Here is a 22761-nt window from a genome sequence, read left to right as displayed (position 1 = left end):
CATAACAGCGATTCTTTTAGAAATAATGATCTATCAACTATAAATTGGATAAGTGTGAATCATAAAACAACAAATGAATATACTAAGGACATTTAAAATTCGTCAGCTAACAACTGAGTTATCAGATATTTCTTTATGAATGTAGGTACCTGTGTAGCAAGTATAAATTCAGAAACTATAGCCCCTAACAACTCCGCATGAACCATAAGCGTAGTAAATCAGAAACTTGATAACCACGATAAAGGTGCTTACGGTAGCCAACGTAACAACCGAAGTATCAAATGGCATAACACTATTGCACGATCAAATACACGTAATGATGCGTGAAGCTGTTGCAGCGAATTAACGCATGCTTAAAAACGCTCCGATGCATTGATTGCAAACCTTCATGATAAAGCAAGAGACAAAAAACTTAATCGAAATGTACAATGATCACCTTGTAATTGCCGTAATTACTTTATTTCACTGTTTATCGATGTGTGACAAATATCAATAGGGCTAGATTAAAGATTAGATTGAAGACGATGCCACCACGTGTATGAAGCAAGATAAGCTAGGAATTTAGACTCTTTAGTAATTATTTTGTTTAAATAGCTTTATTTTCAAATTACTTAAATACGGAACGGTCTTTAGATGTCAATGAATTTCCAAAAAATCGATACTTAATATTCAATATGAAGGCTATAAGTAAGTTTTTAGGCAGCAGAGATTATGTCAAGATTAAGATAGAAAAATGAATCATGCAAAACCGCACTAACCAATTTCAACATCCGTGTTCCGAAGTAAGAGCTGCTCACACGAATTGCCAGCTACAAAAGCCTAATAATCTAGTTCTAATTGAACCATCAACCGTCCACAGCACACACACTCACTTTTACCAAACTAATTATCGCGGGGGACCACTCGAGCACGAGACGAGAGTTTGTTTTTATGTTCCGCCACGCGTTTGTTACGAGTTTCGACAATTGCTGCACTTGTTCACAACGCGATTCAATTCTTATTACAAATTTCTAATTTGGCTTTCGTATATGATATATTTATTAATTTTATAACACACGATAAGGTTTTTTGGTCACGATAAAAGTTCGAGTTGGCGGAGCGACGATGCGACACAATCAACTTCGACAACGGCTGGCGCGGCACTGGCTGGTGAGAAATCGAGAATGAATCTAGTGGCTCGCCTGCGTCGTGCCTCTCGCTCGGACGCGCAATCTCGCAGATTGCCCCAGACCATTTTCTGTCTCGACCTCACGCACCAAAACCTTTTTGTTGCTCCAGGTGGATTTCGAATCCCACTTCACACAACAAAGATATTACACAAAAAGGATTATATAGAAAATCCAATCTATATCGGTAGTTCTAATTTATGCACCGGTTAACGAGATAAACGTGACGGAGCTACTCCTGCAGTGGATTTGGAAAACAATAGGCCGGCCACTGAATGCGCTAAAACAAAGGCAAACTATAAAATTAATGGGCACTGAGCACATGAAGTCGATGTAAAACAAAATAAAGGACAGACAGTTATACAACAAGTTAACAGTTGATACAACAATGACTCACAATATGAGCAGTTTAAATAATTAGGGCTATATTCAAGGAACGTATTAAGTCGATTTAAAAAATAGGTACGTGCTGTAGTTGAACATTATATCATCTAAAGAAATAGCGTCAATAAAAGATGATAAACCCGCTAATGCAGCATGTGTCTACACAAACAGAAGAAATCTTTAACATAATCTTGATTATATAGTCATGTGACAAATGCAGATGTAAATTTTCCACATCTGTCATCATCACACAGATAAGATTGCGGATGTGGAACTACTGAGATGTTTTGAAATGTAACTAATCTCGGAATTACCCATACACTTGAGCACATTCTTGATGAACAAGCGAAAAGCGAGATATCGATCTATATACCTTTTGAATGTGTATAGGAGAAATATACCTCCTGATGTCATTGACATAATTAAATTGAATACACAATACAACTACATCAACCCACTCATGCTAGGGACACACGGAAAGTATCAAAGAACAACTTTCTTTGTTGATCGTTACGTCTTAAGACATGCAAGAGGGCAAGAAGAAATAGAAATTGTGTTCTTAGATTTTCGCGATTGTTACACATTGAAAATGAAACTGTTTTTCGATTCAGGCTTGACCTTGGACCAATAAAGAGCCTGAACCGTTATTAGTTTTAAAAAGCAAATATGCGTGATGTAGATCCGAGATTTTTTTTCAATGTCAGGACGAACAAGTCGTGGGTTTTATGGTAAGCGACACGCCTGTCCATAACAGTTGCAGTGTCACTCAGAGCTTTAAATCGCAAAGAACTGAGAAGCACTGCGCCCGTCACCCTGAGGTAAGTTAACATAGCGCTTGTGCCCGTAATATCACAAGCACTGTAATATCAATTCCGAATCCGAGAAATGACGGTCCGAAATGTCACAACAACCCTAATTAAAATCTGTAATTTCGAAAACTGTTGAGATAAACTTTTGTTACGATTACAGTAGCAGGAAAATCGCATCATTTGATTTGCTCGTAACTTTGGATGGTTTCATTCAGGCCTGCACATCCCTTCACGATATTGGCCTTCATTTAATAAACTCCTCAAAATAAATGGAATTATCAAACTCTTTACCACTACCTAGTCGTGGTTCAAAGATGGGGTCTATGATGGAACACGCTCGCCTATTAGATGCCTATTCAATCGCACTTTAAAGACATTCAGGTTTGGGCTCGGAAATACAGACGCAAGCTGGGTATTTCATTCTTTGGAATATTTACCAAATAAGGCGGTACGTCTAGATGGTAAAAAGGGGCGAGTAGAACGAGCTGGTGGAGCGCACGTGCACGCTCTCCTGCACAATCTGGCATATAAAATGTTGTAGTCAAAGTGGATGAAAGTTTCAGCTTCATAAATTTATAGTTATGCTATGTTATTCTTCGTTAAACAAAAGTTTTTGTGTCAACCAGTGTTGTTTAATTTCTTACATGTTTTGGAACTTTTGATACTCGCGTAATACGTAAGTATCTTTTGTTTATAAGGCAATTTTCGTAGTTTTTTAGATCATTGAGATTTATTATCGGTGTGTTCGTAAACTACTCAGAATTATCATAAATTGTAAGTTGTTTACGAACGCATCTATATTAGACAGTAAAGCAACACAGAGATGAAGATAAATTTAAAAAATTTACCAATTACTGGTTCAAGTTCGATTTTTCTTGAGCGAACTAGCTTGAATGAAAATGTAACTTTCGCATCAAAAATTTTCCTTTTCAGGTAACGAAACATAACTTTCGACTAATGAGCCGGCCACACTGCTGGCAACCTCTAATTAGATTATTTCTTTTGCACCTGATCACCTATCAGACAATATAAAAAGAATTATCCCTATTGAAAATATTCTATTGTATGTAGTACCAACATGGCCAAATAAAAGCTGAGGATTTCACATAAAAGTATTGTGCATTGCAGTCGAGTGAAACGTATCAAATTTGCAGTTCGTTGCCCGATTCAGGTTTTTGTCTGTCAATCGACAAGTCATTAACTCTGGGTGACCCGTGAACAATTTCATTTTGAGAAACAAGCAGTTCAAAAACCTAGGCCAGGAAACAAGCTAAAAAATAAGATACGTGTCAAAATTATCTCCGCTTATACGAGTTCGTAGAGTAACGGAATTCAATCTGCGTCACTACGACACCCATGAACATCCAGACCAAAACCAATATAGAAAGGTTCACTTCCCAAATTGACACATTCAGCGCCCACAGCGTAGGCAAACCGTTGAGCCACCAAGATAACTTACACGTAAAAAAACCAAATATATAAAACTTAATACACTTGCTTACTTACTACTAACTTAATACATTTTGTTTACAAAAGAAAATAAATAAATAGTGCTGTATAAATAAAACAACACAATTGAATAAATAGAATCAAACAATAATAACATAAAGTCGACTACTAAAGTGTGAAAAGAAATCTTTCTAAATTCTTTCATACTTAATTTACAGAAAATAGAATAAGCTTAATTGTCATTAAAATCAAAATTAAAAGACACATTGGTGTTACCACAAGAAACCAAAACAATGTCTTCGAAATAATCGAAGAAGGAACACCACAAAGGGGAGGAGGTTATAGTCCGTAGGCCTCTGGGTACGTTCCCAGTTAGGAGTCGGACATAACCATCAGGTCCGGACCTTTCGTATCCATGGGGATTTCCTCCTTCCCTCGAAAAACAAAAAAACCTACAAGTAGAATAAAATTAAAAACAAATACAAAAATTTATAGAAACACAATATGACATAAAATAAATTATCGAAATTAAGATTGATGATCTTAAGACAGAATTATTGCATACCATTGAACAGCAATGTGTATTGTTTTGCCTCAGCAAGAATTGAAACCACGCAAATTCTTTGTTTGAAATGCCCAAACAAAAAACATTTCTTTCAAAAGCATCATTGAATTTCGGAATTTTTTGTGTAACAACAATGAAGAAGCCGCAAAATGTGTCGCCCTTACTCGAGTATGTTATTTTAGTAGGCAGTAGAACTCCTTGTGAACGAGTTCGTCCAAGGTACTGCCACCTTATCTATTGCTGCCGCCAAGCAGTAATGCTCACATTACTGTAATCCAATTTTGAAAGCAAAACGCCGCCGCAAACAAACGCTCACGCCTAATAGTGCTGGTGAATTTACATAAGCACATGGGACTTGTCAACTTATTACTCAGGGTGACAGCCGCAATGGCAGAGTCCATCAGACCGTGTATTATAAAAAAAAACACCGAGCGAACGTTTCAATTCTGTAGTAATAATAATAACAACAATACTCAATAAGTGTACTCTACATTCTCGTTGAGACATCCCGGTCTTCGGTCTCGCCGAGACAGGACGAGACCGAGAGTGGCTCTCCACATTCTCGCCCGCACAGTTGTTCGTTCGGTTGTCATACAAGATGGACGTGCTAGATACGTCTGTTGCTGCATCATTATGTGCTATAGCATATTACAATTTTTTGTTAATTCGAAAACAAAACTTATTAAAAGATGTTGGAATAGATGCAGATGGTGGATGCCATCAGTACATCGCAACTGAACACTGCGGTTACCGCTGGCGGACTGCCGTGACGGGAATGTGGAGGAAAGGGTCTCGCGCAAATATAAAACTACACGAGAGCCCTTTGATTCCGGTCCGAAATACCGACACGAAGTGGAGACCACACGAACATAGGTGAGACCTAACGAATATGTCTACACTACACTCTCGTATTTGGCTGTTCTCGTGAAGTTTTAGCAAAAATGTGGAGCGGGCTTTACACGGCGCGTGGCGATTGTGTACATACGAGACGCGCTGCTACATTTGTATGGAGTTACCATATTTGGTCTTATCTTATAGCAGCTTACAGGTCATTAAATATCATATAAAATCTAAAAAAAAATTAAACCGGTTTCATAGCCTGAACGTATTCGATGAAGTCTGAACATCAACCTCGTTTGAACTCATATTGTTGTAAGCAAACATTAACGCGTCCATCCGATGTTCGTTTAGGGAAAAAACCAGACACGCATCCGACCATACAATTCACTTTTAGTACAGGTGAATGTTATGCGGTTGACAGAAAAATCAAGTTAGTAAAAACATACTCAACGGAATCAATCACAACAAGATTACATTCATTTAAATGGATGCCGTAACCATTGTGCCTGATATTCTCAGAATATGTTACAAAGAAACAAGTTCTATATGATCACCTACAACATTTTGTTTAATTAAATTTTTATTGAATTGATATTCAATTATTTTTTGTGAAATTATTCCACTATTATTCTGAGTGTTCGATCTTTGTATTAATAACTATAACAAACTAGTGGAGTAACTTCACAAAAAATAATTGAATATCAATTCAATAAAAATTTAATTAATACAGTGAATAGCGACATCTCTCGCCAGGACTGGTAGCTGTAAAGGTACTAGCTGGGTGATAAATCTATCATAGATTTCCCATAGATGGCGCTACGACTAAAAAGTCGTTGAAAGACCAAGTACAAAGACACGACGCAAGCACATAGAAAAATTCGTGAGGTCCGTTGGTTCGTTCCGTGGCTTAGTTGGTATAGCGTCTGCCACGGTATGCAAGAAGACGTCGGTTCGAATCCGACCGGATCGAAGAAATTTTTTCTGAGTGTTCGATCTTTGTATTAATAATTATAACAAAATTATTGTTTATATCAATCACATTGTTTTTCTAAAATGTACTTAATGTGATATACGTACCAAAAATGTTTCCATGAGTAGGCATAGATGTTGCAATAGCTTAGGTATATAATATTTATTATAGTTTATTAGGTATATAATGGGCTAAGTATTACATGATAATAATTCAATAATATAAAAATATACAATTCACATTATTTTCATGTACTTTTTAAAAATACGACGATGGAGCATGCTCACCTAAATACTGCCAATTCACCATCGCTTTAAAAAGCCCAAAATAGACCATTTTTTTATGATACCAAGGACGAGACGAGCAAATCGTGGGCCTGTCCATAACAGTTTCAAAGATCCGAGGAGCACTGCCACTGCGCGCGTCACCCTGTACCTGTAATTTCACCAGCACCCTTACCCTTTAAAACCGGAACGCAGTAATGCTCAAATTACTACTTCACGGCAGAAATAGGCAAATTTGCTAGTATTTCCCTCACGACGAACTCTTTTACAAGGGGTTCTTCTGCTACTAAATAATTCAGGGAATAAATCTGCAGGCGAGAAATTCCACTTCGTCATGTAACTGTGGAAGCGTAATTGTAATCCAGAACACAGGATGGAACCCAAGCTTACGTCTAATCCCCTGGTGATGGAAAGGGGAAGGCGGAGTTAAACCTTGCAATTCCATCGCACTCCCCGTGTCACATCATACTCATATAATAAGCACGAATATACGGCGGTTTTCAAGGCTCTGTAGCTTTGCCGCTAACTTAAAGTTTAATTTGACATGACTAGACTTATGCTTGGTACAGCTGACGCAAGTTTCGCGGTGTGAAGTAACGCCTCACCGAAGCAACAGCCTTATTTTGCGCATTTATTTCGTGCAAAACCTGGGTAAGCTATAAATAATAGTGGGTCACATCTGATAATCACGTATATGGCATCTTTCACTACATAAATAAGTCAAAAAACAAAAATTATCCCTAAAGTGTCATAAAATAACTGTCCATCCAGTTCTCGCACTATAATTACGAAAACTCAACATCCGGCGAGCGCAGGCGCACAGATGCACACCAAGATTCAACAAGCACCGGCCATTGTGGCATTCACGGACAATGTTGTTGACAACAATAATTTCCCTTAATTAATGCGTTTATGCTTTGACACTGAGCCATTTCAATGAGGGAAAATTACGCTATTACATTAGGGCAGGAACTTTATAATTTAGTTCCATCAGCATTCTTCCTCAGACCGGTCAAAAAGTCCGGAACACTCCATGCTTATGTCATTGATGTTCTCACGAAGTGCTTTACATCCGATCAATCACACTAGTTCTGTTGTTGTTTGTTGTCCGTTGACAGAATTACTAGTAATTTTCTTCCCATTTGTCTGTTAAAATAAATAAACAATTCTCGTCACAGAACTACTGAGATTTTTCTCTAGTCCGCTAGTTCTCTGAATGACATTCATTACTACCATTGATTTTGTTGTGCAGTTCTGTTGACAGAACTACTGGTATATTTCTTCCCATTTGTTCTGTTAATAAATAGACTATTCAAGGAACAACTCATAGTAGTCATAAATTTCTGTCAAAAGTACATTCAAACATCCTTCAAAACATGTTGTAGTTATATTGCGATGTCCGCAATATTTAGTGTATGGACAAATCACAAAACAAACGTGTTTTACAGCATTACAGGATGTTGAAACATTTCTTGAACACTGTCACAGCATTGTTGCGTTTCGCAGACTACAACAATGTTCAAAGAAACAATACTTGAAGAAATTCAACATTTGTTCTGCTGTAATTTCCTTCAATTGGCCTCGTTACTTCGCCTTGGCAGTTGACACCAATGCCTTCGCAAATTGAATTCGGACTACGTGTCATATATATCGTGGAAGACTAAATTACATGCCACGCTAAAGACAAATGGGTGCTCCGTGTTCTACGTAACAATTTTTAAAACGTAATACATATTTTATTCTTTACTAAATCTAAAGCAATCAGTTCTCCATCAGAAATAACCGGACTGCTATACAAAGTTATTTATAAAATACTAACATCCTCCCAGGACTATATTACTAACATCAAAAGCAACACCTTTTGTTCCATTACTTTCAGTAGGTAATTCGTCAAATTATCACATGTACTTACATCGAATAGCAACCAACGTGACGTCAATGGATGCGTCAACATTAGGCTTTCAAGTGTTGAAGGTGGTTAATTTCATTATTTTATACATTATGAACAATATTGGAAAAGCCATAAAAAAGTTTTCTTCATCTACAATATAATCCACAGATTCCCAAACCTTTTGGCTTACCGCCCACTTAGGCAAGAAGAAAAATTTCAACGTCCACCATCACAACGAAGAATTGAAAACACGTATTTTTATAGGAGTGGAACCCCAGCCCACGTCTAGTCCCCCGATGTAAAGAAGGAGGCAAACGAGCCGACGAACCATTTGATAGGAGGTGGTCATCGTCGCCCATGGACACTTGCACCATCAGATGAGCTGCCTATGCGTTGCCATCCTTTGAGAGCCCTGTGAACACACTTTTTGAATAACCCCATGTCATAGCGCAAAGAAAATACTTCAGGAGGAACATCATTCCACATCTTGCAGGTTCGAGGAAGGAACGAGATGCCCGCGTGGTCTCACTATCCCAGGCATCTAAGATGTGGGGATGGACTCTATTCTTTTGAACACATTCCTTTGGCGGGAGGTGCGATGGTAGAAACGAGACGGTGGCACTAGTTCGAAAAGTTCCTCAGAGCACTTCCTCATTATAAAGACGGTAGAACACACACAGAGAGCCAACGCTTCTATGTAGGCTAAGGGGCCTACATACCTTCCGCGAGTTTGAGATCGTCGACAATACGAACAGCCCTACGTTGGATGGAGTGATGTGGATCAAGCTGGTGTTTGGAAGCTCTTGCCCAGATATGCGAGCACTGCTCCATATGGGGCCGTACTTGTGTTTTATATAACAAAAGTCGGTGACCTGGTGCGAAATACTGCTTCGCTCTATTGAGCCCTCAGAGCTTTTTTGAAGCCAGTTTAGCTTAGCTCTCCAAATGACTCCGGAACTGGACTTCGTTTGTGATGTCGACTTCAAGTATCCCAATACTCTTAGAGATGGTAAGGGCAGTATTCGGCATATACATATACCTATGTCATCCGAATCAACCGATTCGGATGACATAGGTATGCGGAACCAGATATTTAAAATAATACGAATAGCTCTACGTTGGATGGAGTCAAGTGGATCAAGCTGATACTAAATAGAAATGGGAAGGCGGAATCAAATTATGCAATTCCATCGCACACTGTCCGTGATATATCTTGTAGAATACCGATAAGTAGGCAACTTTACGTTCGATGTTCTGCAGCTTCGCCTTCTACTAATTCCAAGATGATTTAAAACTTGGGTCCTTATAGACTCACACTGGGTATACCACCGCTTTTTTAACATTATTCAAACTAAAGTCTCAATGAAACAAATGGTTAAAACGTCAACTAAATCCAGGCCAAAAATAAATTTAATCACACTTTCAGACGTAGCGGTAAATCAGTCGCCGCCGCTAGTTAGAGCTCATTATACGGACATTTCTTTAATTAGAGCCGATCTTACCTCGTTACGAAGATTTACAGTCGAAAGCTGACCAAGCTTTACATTGGACTAACACTAGTGTAATACTGCGACTTTACCTCACGTCAATAAGTTTTAGAAACTTCTAGTAGGTAAAGTTTTCTATACAAAAATACGAAAATAGTGGTTTAATATTCCTTCCAAAAAAATTTTTGTAATACGCAGTAAAGTTCAATTTACATTGACCGAATTGATGATGGAAAAGAATAGAAGTGATTTTTTGTAACTAATTCTATAAAGCATAATAACTTTATATCTATTGTGAGGATATGCGGAGTGTATAAGAAGCGGTATACCTGTGAACATTTAGGCTGCTAACAGATGGCCTGCATGTCTGCAGTAATGCATGCAGTCGTGATCAACTGCACACAATCAAGACTTCAACTGCATGCAGTCTAGATTTCAACTGCATACTCCAGCCCGTAAACAATAGGCCCAGAATCAAAAGCAGGTATTAACATTAAGAGGATTCATTTTGGTGTCTAAAACAACTTGAGTTTTTTCACTAAAGGTAACTATTATTTGATGATTTAATCAACATAATGTTAAAACAAAAACACGATTGGTAAATTCTCGATAGATTTATTTTACATTTGCACAATTCTTATGTAATTCTTTGTTTACATTTTTGATCGGAAATTCCGCCGCACAATGTAACCGGAGAATACGGGCGTGAATTTGTTGACAAATTAAAATGGAGGATTTCAAAATGGCCATGTTTACTTTCTCAATAAAAAAGTAAATTCAGCATCATACATTTTCTGAATACTGTGGACAAGGTCTCTATGTTTCCATTTCAACATCAACGAATACGCTGAGCGCCTGAGCTAGACACGCGGTAATAACTTCTTGCACTCAGTGTCGACTGCATGCAGAAGTTTATATCTTTATCACTTTCCACTTAACATCAGGTGGAGTGGAGTCATTTGCCTGTCATGTATAAAAAAAAAAAAAAAAATATTGACTTCGCGTATGCAATCCGTCTAGTAGCAGCCTTAATGTGAATAAATTGAAATAGAATTTTTTCCATAGTTATATACTACGGTTCATTTTCGATCGAAGACACTGGTTTTATTTCAGAATTATTTTTTTTTACAAACGAAATTAAAGCCTTTAAAAAATGTATACAGTATAGTAGACGTGTTCTAGTTAGCTCACTTGATATACAAAAATCATTAGTATATATAAATTACCTATTGAATACAGCGGTTTTCATGTAAAATTTTGAGGTAAGTTTGTTTTTCTATAATGAAAATCTTTAGAAGTCGTGTTTTCACACCGTATAGTAATCAATGCATATCCTCAATTTTATTATATAGTTTTTCCAAAGTTATAGATTCAACATTTTCATTGTTATGTGGAATCAACCAAAGCCATGTGAGATTGTACAGATTCTTTAAAAAAAATCCTTATTTACGTAACACATGTATTCGCTTTTATCGCGTGATCCACAGACGTGCGCAAGTGAAGCTGGGAAAGTTGTCGTCACGCGAAATCGATTGTCCACGATCATCTGATCACCAAATCGGAAACTATGGCTGTGATTGAATTGATTTAATGATCGATTTCCTGTCAATGCCATTGTCAAGGCGAGTTTTTAATCTTCTCTAATACATTGCCATTTATTTATTCAAATGTATATATTTTTTTATTCCTTCACTATAAATAGATGTTACCAATTCTTGATCGCAATAATTGGACCCACATGTATACATACATTATTTAGTATATTGTTTAGCATATTTATTATATTATTTCCTTTATTTAATATCATGTTAATATTCAAATTTATTCATGATATTTCTGTACCTAATATGTGTTACGTTATGTGGTACAATGTTTACGCAAGGTTACAATTAGCTCAATAACATTTATTTTTAGCCGTCTTCAAGAAAAGAAGGAGGTTCTCATTGCGATTGTATTTTTTTGTGTGTATGTTTGTGAACCAATTTCGGTTATCATTTTTTTGTTGGAAAGTGGGTAGGTATCTCAATAACATCGAGTATATAACCAGAAATAGAGACGAAATAAGGGCCATATGTTCCTGGTAACACATTAGCGATACAGCTCTTCTAAATATCAACTCTCGTTTGCACTGAAATATAGACAGGCCAACTACTGACCTGTGTGTACGTCTCCGTATATTCCAAAAAATATTCTGTATTTATTGTAATAAACATAATGTCTCTAACAATGCCGTGCTGTTTTATTCGGTGGTGTGGGAACAGCAAGACATCTAATTACAAAACAAACGGAATCACATTTCATCGGTTCGGAAGCTCGGGACCTATTTAAAGAGTTGGGTCGCCGACTCAGAGACAGGGGCTGCGATCACCGCTCTGGGTCATGGTTGGTTCAGCAGGTGTCCATTGCTGTCCAGTGAGGCAATGCTGCCAGTATAATGGGAACTTTTGCCCCGGGCACGATACAGGGCGGGATTTCTTTTTAAATTAAGTATATTTCACGTGAATCTCACTTTTTTGTATTAGATTACCTATTGACGAAGCCTTGTGCTGATCTTTAGGTTATACATTTTATTATTGTTCATAAATGCATTTTGTAAATTTTGGAATAAATGAATTTGAATACATCTATAATTATATGATAGATTTTCAGACATATAGTCTGCAACCCGTTGCAGAACACTGGCTTATAAATCGGTAATTAAATATTAAATATGTAATTTTGCAATTTTCGTCCATTATAGCAAAGCTCAAGTTAACTGGTCGATTTGAAGTGAAACAGTTGACGACACCCGTTAATTGTTTCGAACTCGGGCTGGCCAATTGGAGCGCAGTTGTCACAGTAATGATATGGCAGAACAGTTTTCAAACAAATTAAATAACATTTCGTCTCTATTACTGGTTATATACTCCATGCTCAATAGTAAGTAATCAAATTCGAAATTTAAAGAAAATATTCAATTCAAACTTATGATGTTGTTCTATTTTTAACCAACTTCAAAAAAGGAGGAGGTTCTCAATTCGACTGGTTTTTTTTTGTATGTATGTTACGCGACAACTACGGTATTTGTGAACCGATTTTCATGATTCTTTTTTTGTTGGAAAGGGGATACTTCCATAGTGGTCCCGTTTCATTTTGAAGAAAATTATCCACCTCTAAGGGTGGCTGTTCACGCATGAAGATTCATTTTTATAAATAGCGCCTAAATTTTCTTAAGGAGCAATTATTTTAATGGTCGATTTTGCTATTTCTACAATTCAAGGCGTTTTTCTCTCAATATTCTTTGAGTAGTGAGAATCGATTTTTATTATCTCCAGTGTCAAGTCCTGTATAGTGGCGAATTTAAGGATATTTCAATAAAACTTAGCAAATAGATGTAATTTCACGTAATTTTGAGGTTGGTTTTTTAGTACTCTGTACTGAGATTATTATAATTAAGTTGTAATGGTTGGTGTTCTCTCTCTTTCGGTCTTTATGTGTAATTATGTTTTTTTTTTCATAAATTTCTCATTGCCTACGCACATTTTCTTTTCCAAATAAATTATAAATAAGTCATGCGTGAATAAAGAATTTATTACCTTGTTCATTGTTTAGTAGTGAAGTAAATAACAAATGTTGTTTACTGTTATTTTTTTATTTTTACAAATAAATAAAATCAATCACGAACACACCACCAGGCTAGTTTATCCCGTCACGTGGTATAATAAAAAATATACATGTTTACATAACTGCCTAATACGAGTATATGACTGCCTCCATGACCAACGGTTACCATTCTGGGTAGTCACGCCGAGGTAGCGGTTACGATTCCTGAGCCGGGAGAAGTGTTTGTATGACGTACATTTCGACTCATCCGTAGAACAAAGGTCAATGCGCAAGAGTACTTGTTCTCAGGACTCTCTCTCTCTTCGCTGTGGATGTCAGATCGACTGTTCTTCGATTTTATAATTTCCGAAACAAAACAAGATATATAAATTCTCAAAAAACCTTTACATAGGCCTTAGTTTGAATAATGAAATTATTCTCTTTTCGCTGTGTAACCACATCGGACTCTGTTCTTCGGATGAATCAATTTATTTCTCTCGTGAGTTTGGGTGTAATTGGTGGTTGTCTATATGTATTTCCATGGCACCCGCGACACAGAGGCTATGAGTGTGTACATTAAAAAAATACTATTTCTGCCGCCAAGCTGTAATGTGAGCATTACTGCGTTTCGGTTATGAAGGGTGCTGGTGAAATTACATGCACATGGGGCTTGTTAACTTATGTCTCAGGGTGACGGGCACTGTGGCAGTGCCGTTCAGATCTTTGTGTCGCTTACCACTAGGCCCACTTGTTCGTCCAGTCACTTAAGGTCATAAAATAATCTCAGTATACAGTACTAAAAAAACTGACCTCAAAAGTCATTCATCGCCTAGTTTGCCATCCTTAGAGATGGAATATTTTCTTAAAAATTAAATGGGATTACTGAAGAGGGACCTCTTTCCAACAAAAAAAGAATCACCAAAATCGGCTCTCAAATCTTTTATGAAATAAGTCATCCTGTAACATACATATAACAAAAATACAGTCGAATTGAAAAATCTCCTCGTTTTTTTGAAGTCTGTTAAAAAAGAAAAGTATTATACACACTACGACTTTAGTCTTCTTATAAACTTATATTGAAATCCCCTATTTATTTTGTTGTGTTGGCTTTACTTGCTAAGAAGATTAACCGAAACTTTAAATTTGAACAGAAAAAGAATCACAAAAATCACAAATTAATCGCGTAACATAAAGACAAAAACAACGTACAGTCGAATTGCGAACCTCCTCCTTTCTTGAAGTCGGTTAACATCTATATATTATACATTTTAAATATTACACACAAAACACCAATTTATCCCACTCATGCCCATCACTAATAGTAAAAAATTACCTGTTGCCTTGACCTCAGCGTGCAGTTCACGACCGAAGACCTATTACCATTTACTACAATGCAATCACAGGTGAATCGATATAATCGAGTCGGTAACGTTGAGACGTAATCGATATTATTATTATAATAAGAAAAGAATAAATGTCAGTATGTCTTTGTCCAACCTTTAGGTACACGTGGAATAATTACACGGTTGTCGATAGAGAAAAGTGATGTACGAGACTTTTAACCTCGTAAGACCCAGTTTACGCCAAAATGTACATAATAAGCGAAGTGATTCCACACCCAGATGATATTCCTAATAATACGTAAACTACATTATAATTCATTTAAGTGACAATTTATACATATAGAGATGGGTCATGGATAAGTGACATTGGGATAAATACTCAAGATCCAAAAACGTGGATAAATATGTTTAATCGTGGTTTATTATTGATATTTAGTAAAACAAAGTATATTTTTAAAACACTTTGTGTACCGACACAATTATAAAAAGTTTATTTTTTATATCATGTGTTTTAATTAATAGATTTTGTGTGTGAAATGTGAAAGAGAATGCTTAGGCTATTTCAAGTCCAAACACGACTTTATTTGGTACGCTTTAGACCCCAAGACCATAAAGTGGGGTCACACTTTGTTAACGCAAGATAGGTCAGGTCAAGGGTTATTTGATAACTTTCTGTCAATCGAATTTTAATACCACTGGACTCGAAAAATGTAGGTAGAACAGAAATTTATTATAAAAAACACAAAAAAATAATTACCTATCCGTGTTTTGATATTTATGCTTGGACGGATATTTATCGGGTAAAAACCCACTTCTATAGTAATATTCCGGATGATACCTATTCAAAGTTTGCCTTTTACGAGCTTTAGAACATACGTGAAAAAAAAAACTTTATACTAACTATTACACACAGTTTCTGCGTACTTGGATGATAAAAATCCGTGGTAGTGCCCCGTTTAACTCTTGCAAGTATTCTCAATCTAAGACGTTAGAAATAAATATTGTAAATGATAAATGTATTCAAATATATATTTACAAAGAGCAACCCCTAAAGTTTCTTGCTCATTCTTTTCAGAAGAATCCGCCTTACGAATGAGCAGTAGAGTGTAATCTATATGATGATTTCAAGTGTAATTTGCTTACCTATGAAATAAAGATGATTTTGAATTTGAATTTCTAAATTCTACGAAATACGGTTTTCATACAAAACACTAATTATAATTGCTTGGACCCGTGACATGTAATTTTCATACAGTAGGTACATTTTAATGTAAACTGGGCGTTTATTATATTATAATAAGACCGAGTATGGCAACTGCAACCTGTGGGTGATTCACGTAATCAAACCGTTATGATATCGTAGCGATATAGTCGTTGAACTGCTTTTTCGTATTCACGCGTGACAGTGAACGTCAGCGAGTCCAATTTTAAAGTCGTCGATCCAAATGTCGTTAAAGCGTGTTCTGGTATATGAATCGAACTTGAATCCACTCTAAACGACAAGTCATACGTATTCCCATTGACTTACAAATAAATGGACAACGGGTCTAATACAAAAACCTCGAAAAAAATGTCCCAAGTCAACCTATTTACACGTAGTGACATGTAAAGGAATATGAAAAAGCTAAAACGTTGAATTTAAATTGTAATGTCATCGCAGTACTGTCTAATTTTGCTTGCTTCGCTGTCAGTCGAACAAACGAAGACTAAAGCGTGAATGACGCTCTGTATACGATTTTAGCGCTTTACAAGTGCGGACACTTTTTAGCGCGGACCCGACGTCCATATAATTGTAAGTCAATGCGTATTCCGCTAAAATTTTGACAGTTCTTTCGATAGACTTTCGACGACTAAATGTCAAATTTCACCATCCAAGATGTCGTTCGTTAGTTGTTACGTTTCGATTCTACTCATAATCAACGTTTGTTCACGTGATACGTGAATATCCATTTTGGATAGGGCTTCGATCGAACGATTACGTAACTTCAACGATATTTTGATAGCTTGAACTTACGTGTATCACTGTTCGAATGCATAGGTTTGCCCTCCTTGATATAACTTTAGTAGCCGTGTGAAGCATTACTGCGTTTCGGTTTAGAAAGGTCAGGGTGCTGGTGAAATTGCAAGCACATGGGACTTGTCAACTTATGTCTCAGGGTAATGTGCGAAGTGGCAATGTCTCTCAGATATTTAAAGCTCGGAATGGCACTGCAACTGTTACGGATAGGCGTGTCGCTTACCACCAGGCGCACTTGTTCGTCCCGTCAATTGGTATTATAATAATGTCAGTACAGATTAAAAAAACCGACCTCAAAAGTCATTCATCCCCTAGTTTGCCACCCTTAGAGGTGGAATATTTTCTTCAATTTTAATTAGGCCAACCACTTCTGAGGCATCCTCTTTCGAACAAAAGAAGAATCTTCAAAATCGGTTCACAAATGCCGGAGATATCTAGTAACATACATTCAAAAAAAATACAGTCGAAATGAGAACCTCCTCCTTTTCTAATTCGGTTAAAAAAAAATTGTTAACATCCAGCGAACGTGTAATGAATGGCACCTGCGACAACCGACAGTATGCAACGCGAGTGCGAATATGCGATTGTGTGCGTCCACACACGGCGCGTGACGGTCGTGCACACATACAAGCCACGCTGCGACCTTTGTGTGGAGTTACCATACTTTGTCTTATAATAATAACAATACTTTTATTTCGGACAAAAACAATTATCTATAGTTTGTTAAAAATTAAATGATATAAGATTACATTTTCTATTCATGCGCACGAAGGCAGTGTTCAAACAATAAATTAAAATTCAAAAACTATGAAATCATATAATAAATTTAAAATACAATCGTTGAATTAATATTTGAAAATGACATTAAATATAAAACTGATTATCACGTAAATAAGTGAAATGAAATAAATTTTAACTAAACCGCCATAATGATGATGCGTTCAGCATTTTCCCATTAAACTGAGGGTCTTAAGAAGTTAAAAAATCAATAGGTATTTTGTTAATATTATTCAAGTAGTAACTCACAAGTTCTGTTTTAAGCGGACGCCATGACGTCAGATTGCTGACAGTCCACGAGTAAGTTTCCTGAAACAATAAAATAAAATACGTTATCATCTCATACAGACTTACAAATAATACACGAGCACCCTTAGGGCGCGTGTCCACGCTAAGAAAAGTCGCCGGGTCTATGCAAGAATTCGTGTCGTTTCGGTACACGAACTGTGTACACTGTGTCGGCGCCCGACAGGAAAAAATCTTGTCTACCCCCGACACGACGCGCTCTGCCGCTGTTGTATGGGACGGAATGAGGTGCATTGTCAGTAAAGGAACGTTGATACACGTGGACTTAGAATAATAACGAATAGAATGATAGTTTCATGTCAAACGAACTGTCACAAGTGAGGCAAAAATCAAATTCATGTAGGCTAGTTTTAGTAGTAGGTTAATTTTCGGTTTTAGTGAATATTTATATAAAAATACAAGTTGAAACGCGTTACTTCCTTGTGGAATGTGATGCTAGTATCTACTTTATGTTTGTCTGACGTATTTTTACACTCATTTACCGCACATTTCGTCATTTTTAGCTAAAATTCTTGAGCTGTTCACGGTGCAAGTTGACCTTGAGCACTTAAGGCCCGCCCGCTCGTGTAGGCCCATTGGGCGCGCTTCAATTTGCCTCACTTAGCGTGTTAGGACTAGGTTTCTATGCGTTATTATTCTAAGCGCGTGGACGGGTGTTGCTTAGTAGTTCAACATATACAACAACATAATTTCTTCCCACAGTCGGTAGTAAAACGACAGCTAGCGGGAAGACTCGTAATGCACTGACACATTTTACCCTACACACGTCTGTCTGAAAGTATTCGTATCGTGTACATAATCGTAATTTTCTCGTCTGCAACAGACACGACATATTTTCGTGACTAGTCACATAATCCGACACAGTTTATGTCGTGTACAAGACCATTCCCATCTTTTCTGTAGCAGACACGTCGAATTTCTTAGCGTGTACACGCGTCCTCTACTGCTACTACATATTTAAAACCATTAATTACCAACTGAATATTTCATACCTTTGGTATAATAAATGTACATGTGATTGTATGAAGACATAAAAATTACAGATTACTTAATAAATGTCACACACCGTTACAATTTAGTAAAAACAAAATTCAACCGGAAACCGAACAGCTATTTTAAAACAACGTTCCCTTTATAGCGCGTGACGACAAACGTATGTCTACCAAAATAATCCCTGACGAATAGTTTCCGATGTTCATTGCAATTGGAAAGGTATACGTGAACCTATAATGATGGCAACAAAGTGCGTTCGTGAATGTACGCATTGAATTTAATAAAACGAAATCGATCAATTCGTTCCAGTCCTTTCTAACTGCCGTATCTGACATTTTTGTCGTAACAATAAGATGTATGCTCTTACTCGCTTTCAAAAACGAATATTTTCCATTAATCGTCCACTTCTATTGGACGTGAAGATATAAGGCAATCACCACTTTGGAATGGAGGGAGAAAAGGAAGAAATATTTTTGGGAACGTATTTTAAGTCGCGATTTTCGACAACAACGAAAAATAAAAAACAAATGTCAAAAGGAATACAAATTTAAAAGAATAAAAAAACAAACGTGCTCGTGCACCTTAGACCATGGAAACTAAAGGACATGTTACGTTGACATATATAAATCAGACGTTATATGTATATGATGCATTTCGACGTCGAAAACATAAACATATTATTGTCTTTGTTTAACTATTACGTGCCGTCTTAAGCCAAAAGAGATAGGATTACATTGGTCTGTGTCAAACACGGGAATCGAAAATTCGTAACGTCATTTTAAATGCCAACCGTGGCCATTTCAAGTACATGAGGTACATGATACCATTGTCAAAGGGAAGTACATCAAATGTCAAAACAAATGTTTTTCCAAATGTATTATTGAATTATTCACATGTATTATAATTAAATTGGACAAAAATATTGACAGTGAGAATAATTAGGTATTAATAAAAATGCGACGCTGCAGCATTAAAGGATGCGGCTTTAGAAAAACTGCAAATCAATCGAATGTTACATTGCACAGGCATGTGTTCTTTTTTGTCTATAAATCACACAATAGCCCGAATAATTTATGTAATTAGACTTATTTAAGTAGTTTATTTATAAATCTTGCCAAATTTTGCTTTTGTTACTTTAGATTGCCTGTTTGTTTGTATATTTTGATGATTGTTGTTAACGATTATTTTGAGATAGTGTTGATCTTGTAAGCATACATATTATCGATATTCTGTTATTAAAACAATTCACTATGAGGTTTTTATTGTTTTATTATTATTATTTCAAGTTTTCCTACAAATAAAAAAAGGAAAAAAGAATGGTTGGAAATCATAGGACTGCCGAATATAAACGTTGGATCAAAGACCATCTTCATTTGTTCGCTTCATTTTGAAGAGTCAAATTTTAACAGAACTTTAAATGTAACTAGATTACATGACAATGCTATTCCATCATTAGGTTTATTGGTAAATAATTTTATGTTCAATTTAGATTAAACAAGACTCATTTACTAGCTATTCTCAGTTCCTGAAAACAAAATTATCCACTCGTTTCTGATTTTTCCCAATGACAACTCTAACTATTAAAAATGACTATTTTTTTAAAGCCTGCAATACAATGACAACATACCAACGTATAGACAGCCTATTTGCCTTGCCTTGCCTTGTTCGGTGTCACTCGCCTAGCTGACCGAGTGAAGGCGAGCGCCAACGTGTATAGAGTTCATTCGGCTTATCACAAACCAAAGGCGCTCGACCAATAGCGTTCACACGTTAGTCCGTCCGCATATGAAATGCATACTGGTTTTATAACTCTATTCAAAAAAAAATCAAAACACAAAATAAAGAAGTATATATTATATATCAACAAAATGTCATGTTGTTCTGTTTCTGGAATAATCAGCATCCACCACGTTCGTTTTTGTCATTTCTTTTTTGCAACTTTATTGCGGGGATTTTATCGTGGGGAAAAGCTAGTACATGATAATGTTGATTTCCGATAATTGATTTTTACAACTACTTCCATTATTTCTGTGTTAAAATTGCTTGATAGATTCATTTGCTTAAGAAAGCCCGGGAATTAACGGGAATACTAGAATCCGCAGAAACCTGAATAGACTTGTACTTGACGGTTAGTTAAAAGACGTTATGTAAATATGTACTAAAATGTAGGTTAAAGGCGTACCTCTTAAAGTAATTTTTATATTTCATTTAGTAAGTACAATTAATACTACGTAATGTTAAATACAAGTAAAGTAGGTATAATTAAGCAAGAATGCGCATATCGCCAACAAACTGCACAGCAGTTTGTTGACTTTTACTAAATAAGTTACCAGTTGTAATGTTGAAAATAAATTTTTTTTGAAGTTTAAAAATGTGTGTTGACATTTATAATAATATACCACTCGAGATTAAATTATCAGACTTGTGTTTGTTTAGGCATACTTTGGTTACAATAAACTAAAGAAACAAAAATTCAAGCCATACATTTGCATGTCGATAATGACTTATCGATAGATTATGGTACAACACTAAAGAAATCCGCCATTTGTAACTTTCAAATTTTGGTAATATGCACGTTGATTCTGTACTTAGGGCAGCTCCTTTCTTTTATTTTTTTCCATCCTCTAAGTCGTGCACACACCACACTTAATCAAAATTGACTTAAGCGAGGCACAAAAATATTTACACACAGTTTGTCCATAATTATGTTTACCATGTTTGAGCCCAGAGGAGTCCGTTACTACAAAGTATTATCTTGTCTTTTCTTCTTGACATTACGGCGTACTTAATGTTTTAGTTTCAATTTATATTGCAGCGGAACGAAATGGAAACGAATATTTGTAACGATATTTGTTCAATTGTATAACGTAGAAACTAGATAGCCTAACTACGAGCCAAAACCTTCCGCGGAATGAGCTAGCATTCTCGAGCAGCGCGACAATTTCACGGAAGATTTTGACTCGTGTCTAGTTTGTCCGTTGCACAATTGAAAATAAATTATGATGCTATGTACAATATCGTTACTAAAATTCAGCAGTAAAAATTTTGCCTTAGGCGAATGGCGAATTACGCTCGAAGCTGATCTCCCACCTTGCTTATACCGAGTTATGCAGAGTGTGATGGGGACTGAAACCTTGTGTAGGGTCTACTCAGTATGTGATCGGTGCTAAGCAAGAGGGTGGCTTTTGTGCCTTTACACTTAAACTTATAAAGCTGTGTGTATATAAAATATTATGGAAAAATCAATAAAAACATTCTATAGTCTACATAAACATTTACTAATATGACTAACTAAATCAAGCTTTAAAAACTAAAATTCATATAAAAAGCGACCAGAACAACGTAAGCAATTTTACTTTACGACTATTATGAAAATATTTAGGATCTGTTGCTACAAAAGCAAGAGGGTGACTTTAGTGCCTTTACACTTAAGCTTATACGGCTGTGTGCGATCGGAACTAACACCTCTTCGGAACTGAAAGCTCTTCCAAGTTTCCACAGTGTGATCGGGACAGTATACTCAGCAAGCGTTTGCTGGAGACGACTGCAATGCCAACTGATTTAACCTATGCTCGATCTTTTACTCCATGTGTTAGCTTGAGTTTGATGCTTGGGCGATACTTGCTCATGGCGTGGTGTCGCATCTCAGCGGGTGTCCAACGATCTACCTTGGATTGCTCTTGGCGCGCAAAATTAGCACGCGGTCAGTGGTCCATTATGAAAAACAAAGCGTGTACGAAACGGCGTTCCTTTTGAGAATTGCACAATATTTGGGGTAATGTACTGTAGCAGCTTAGAATAATAACGCATAGAAACCTAGTCCACACACGCTAAGTGAGGCAAATTGAAGCGCGCCCAATGGGCCTACACGAGCGGGCGGGCCTTCAGTGCTCAAGGT

General features: G+C 36.5%; 1 protein-coding gene and 1 pseudogene across 2 annotated transcripts in view; both read right to left on the bottom strand.

Annotated features, from left to right (window-relative positions):
* Nucleotides 1–1161, bottom strand: part of LOC113230092 (rho GTPase-activating protein conundrum) — a 117344-nt gene extending 116183 nt beyond the window's left edge. The window contains exon 1 of one of the 2 annotated variants that reach the window (XM_026463848.1): nucleotides 759–1161. In XM_026463848.1, coding sequence (XP_026319633.1) covers nucleotides 759–770 — 12 coding nt within the window. In that variant the 5' untranslated portion in view covers nucleotides 771–1161. The remainder of the gene's footprint in view (nucleotides 1–758) is intronic. The other variant, XM_026463849.1, reaches the window with a different exon arrangement.
* A 7542-nt stretch (nucleotides 1162–8703) lies between these two features.
* On the bottom strand, nucleotides 8704–9387 carry LOC113230050 (annotated as a pseudogene).
* Nucleotides 9388–22761: the final 13374 nt, after the last annotated feature.

This window comes from Hyposmocoma kahamanoa, unplaced genomic scaffold (genome assembly GCF_003589595.1).
Source record: "Hyposmocoma kahamanoa isolate Upper Pololo Valley unplaced genomic scaffold, ASM358959v1 63, whole genome shotgun sequence".
Taxonomy (NCBI): Eukaryota; Metazoa; Arthropoda; class Insecta; order Lepidoptera; family Cosmopterigidae; genus Hyposmocoma; species Hyposmocoma kahamanoa.
This window is presented reverse-complemented; position numbering and strand designations above follow the sequence as displayed.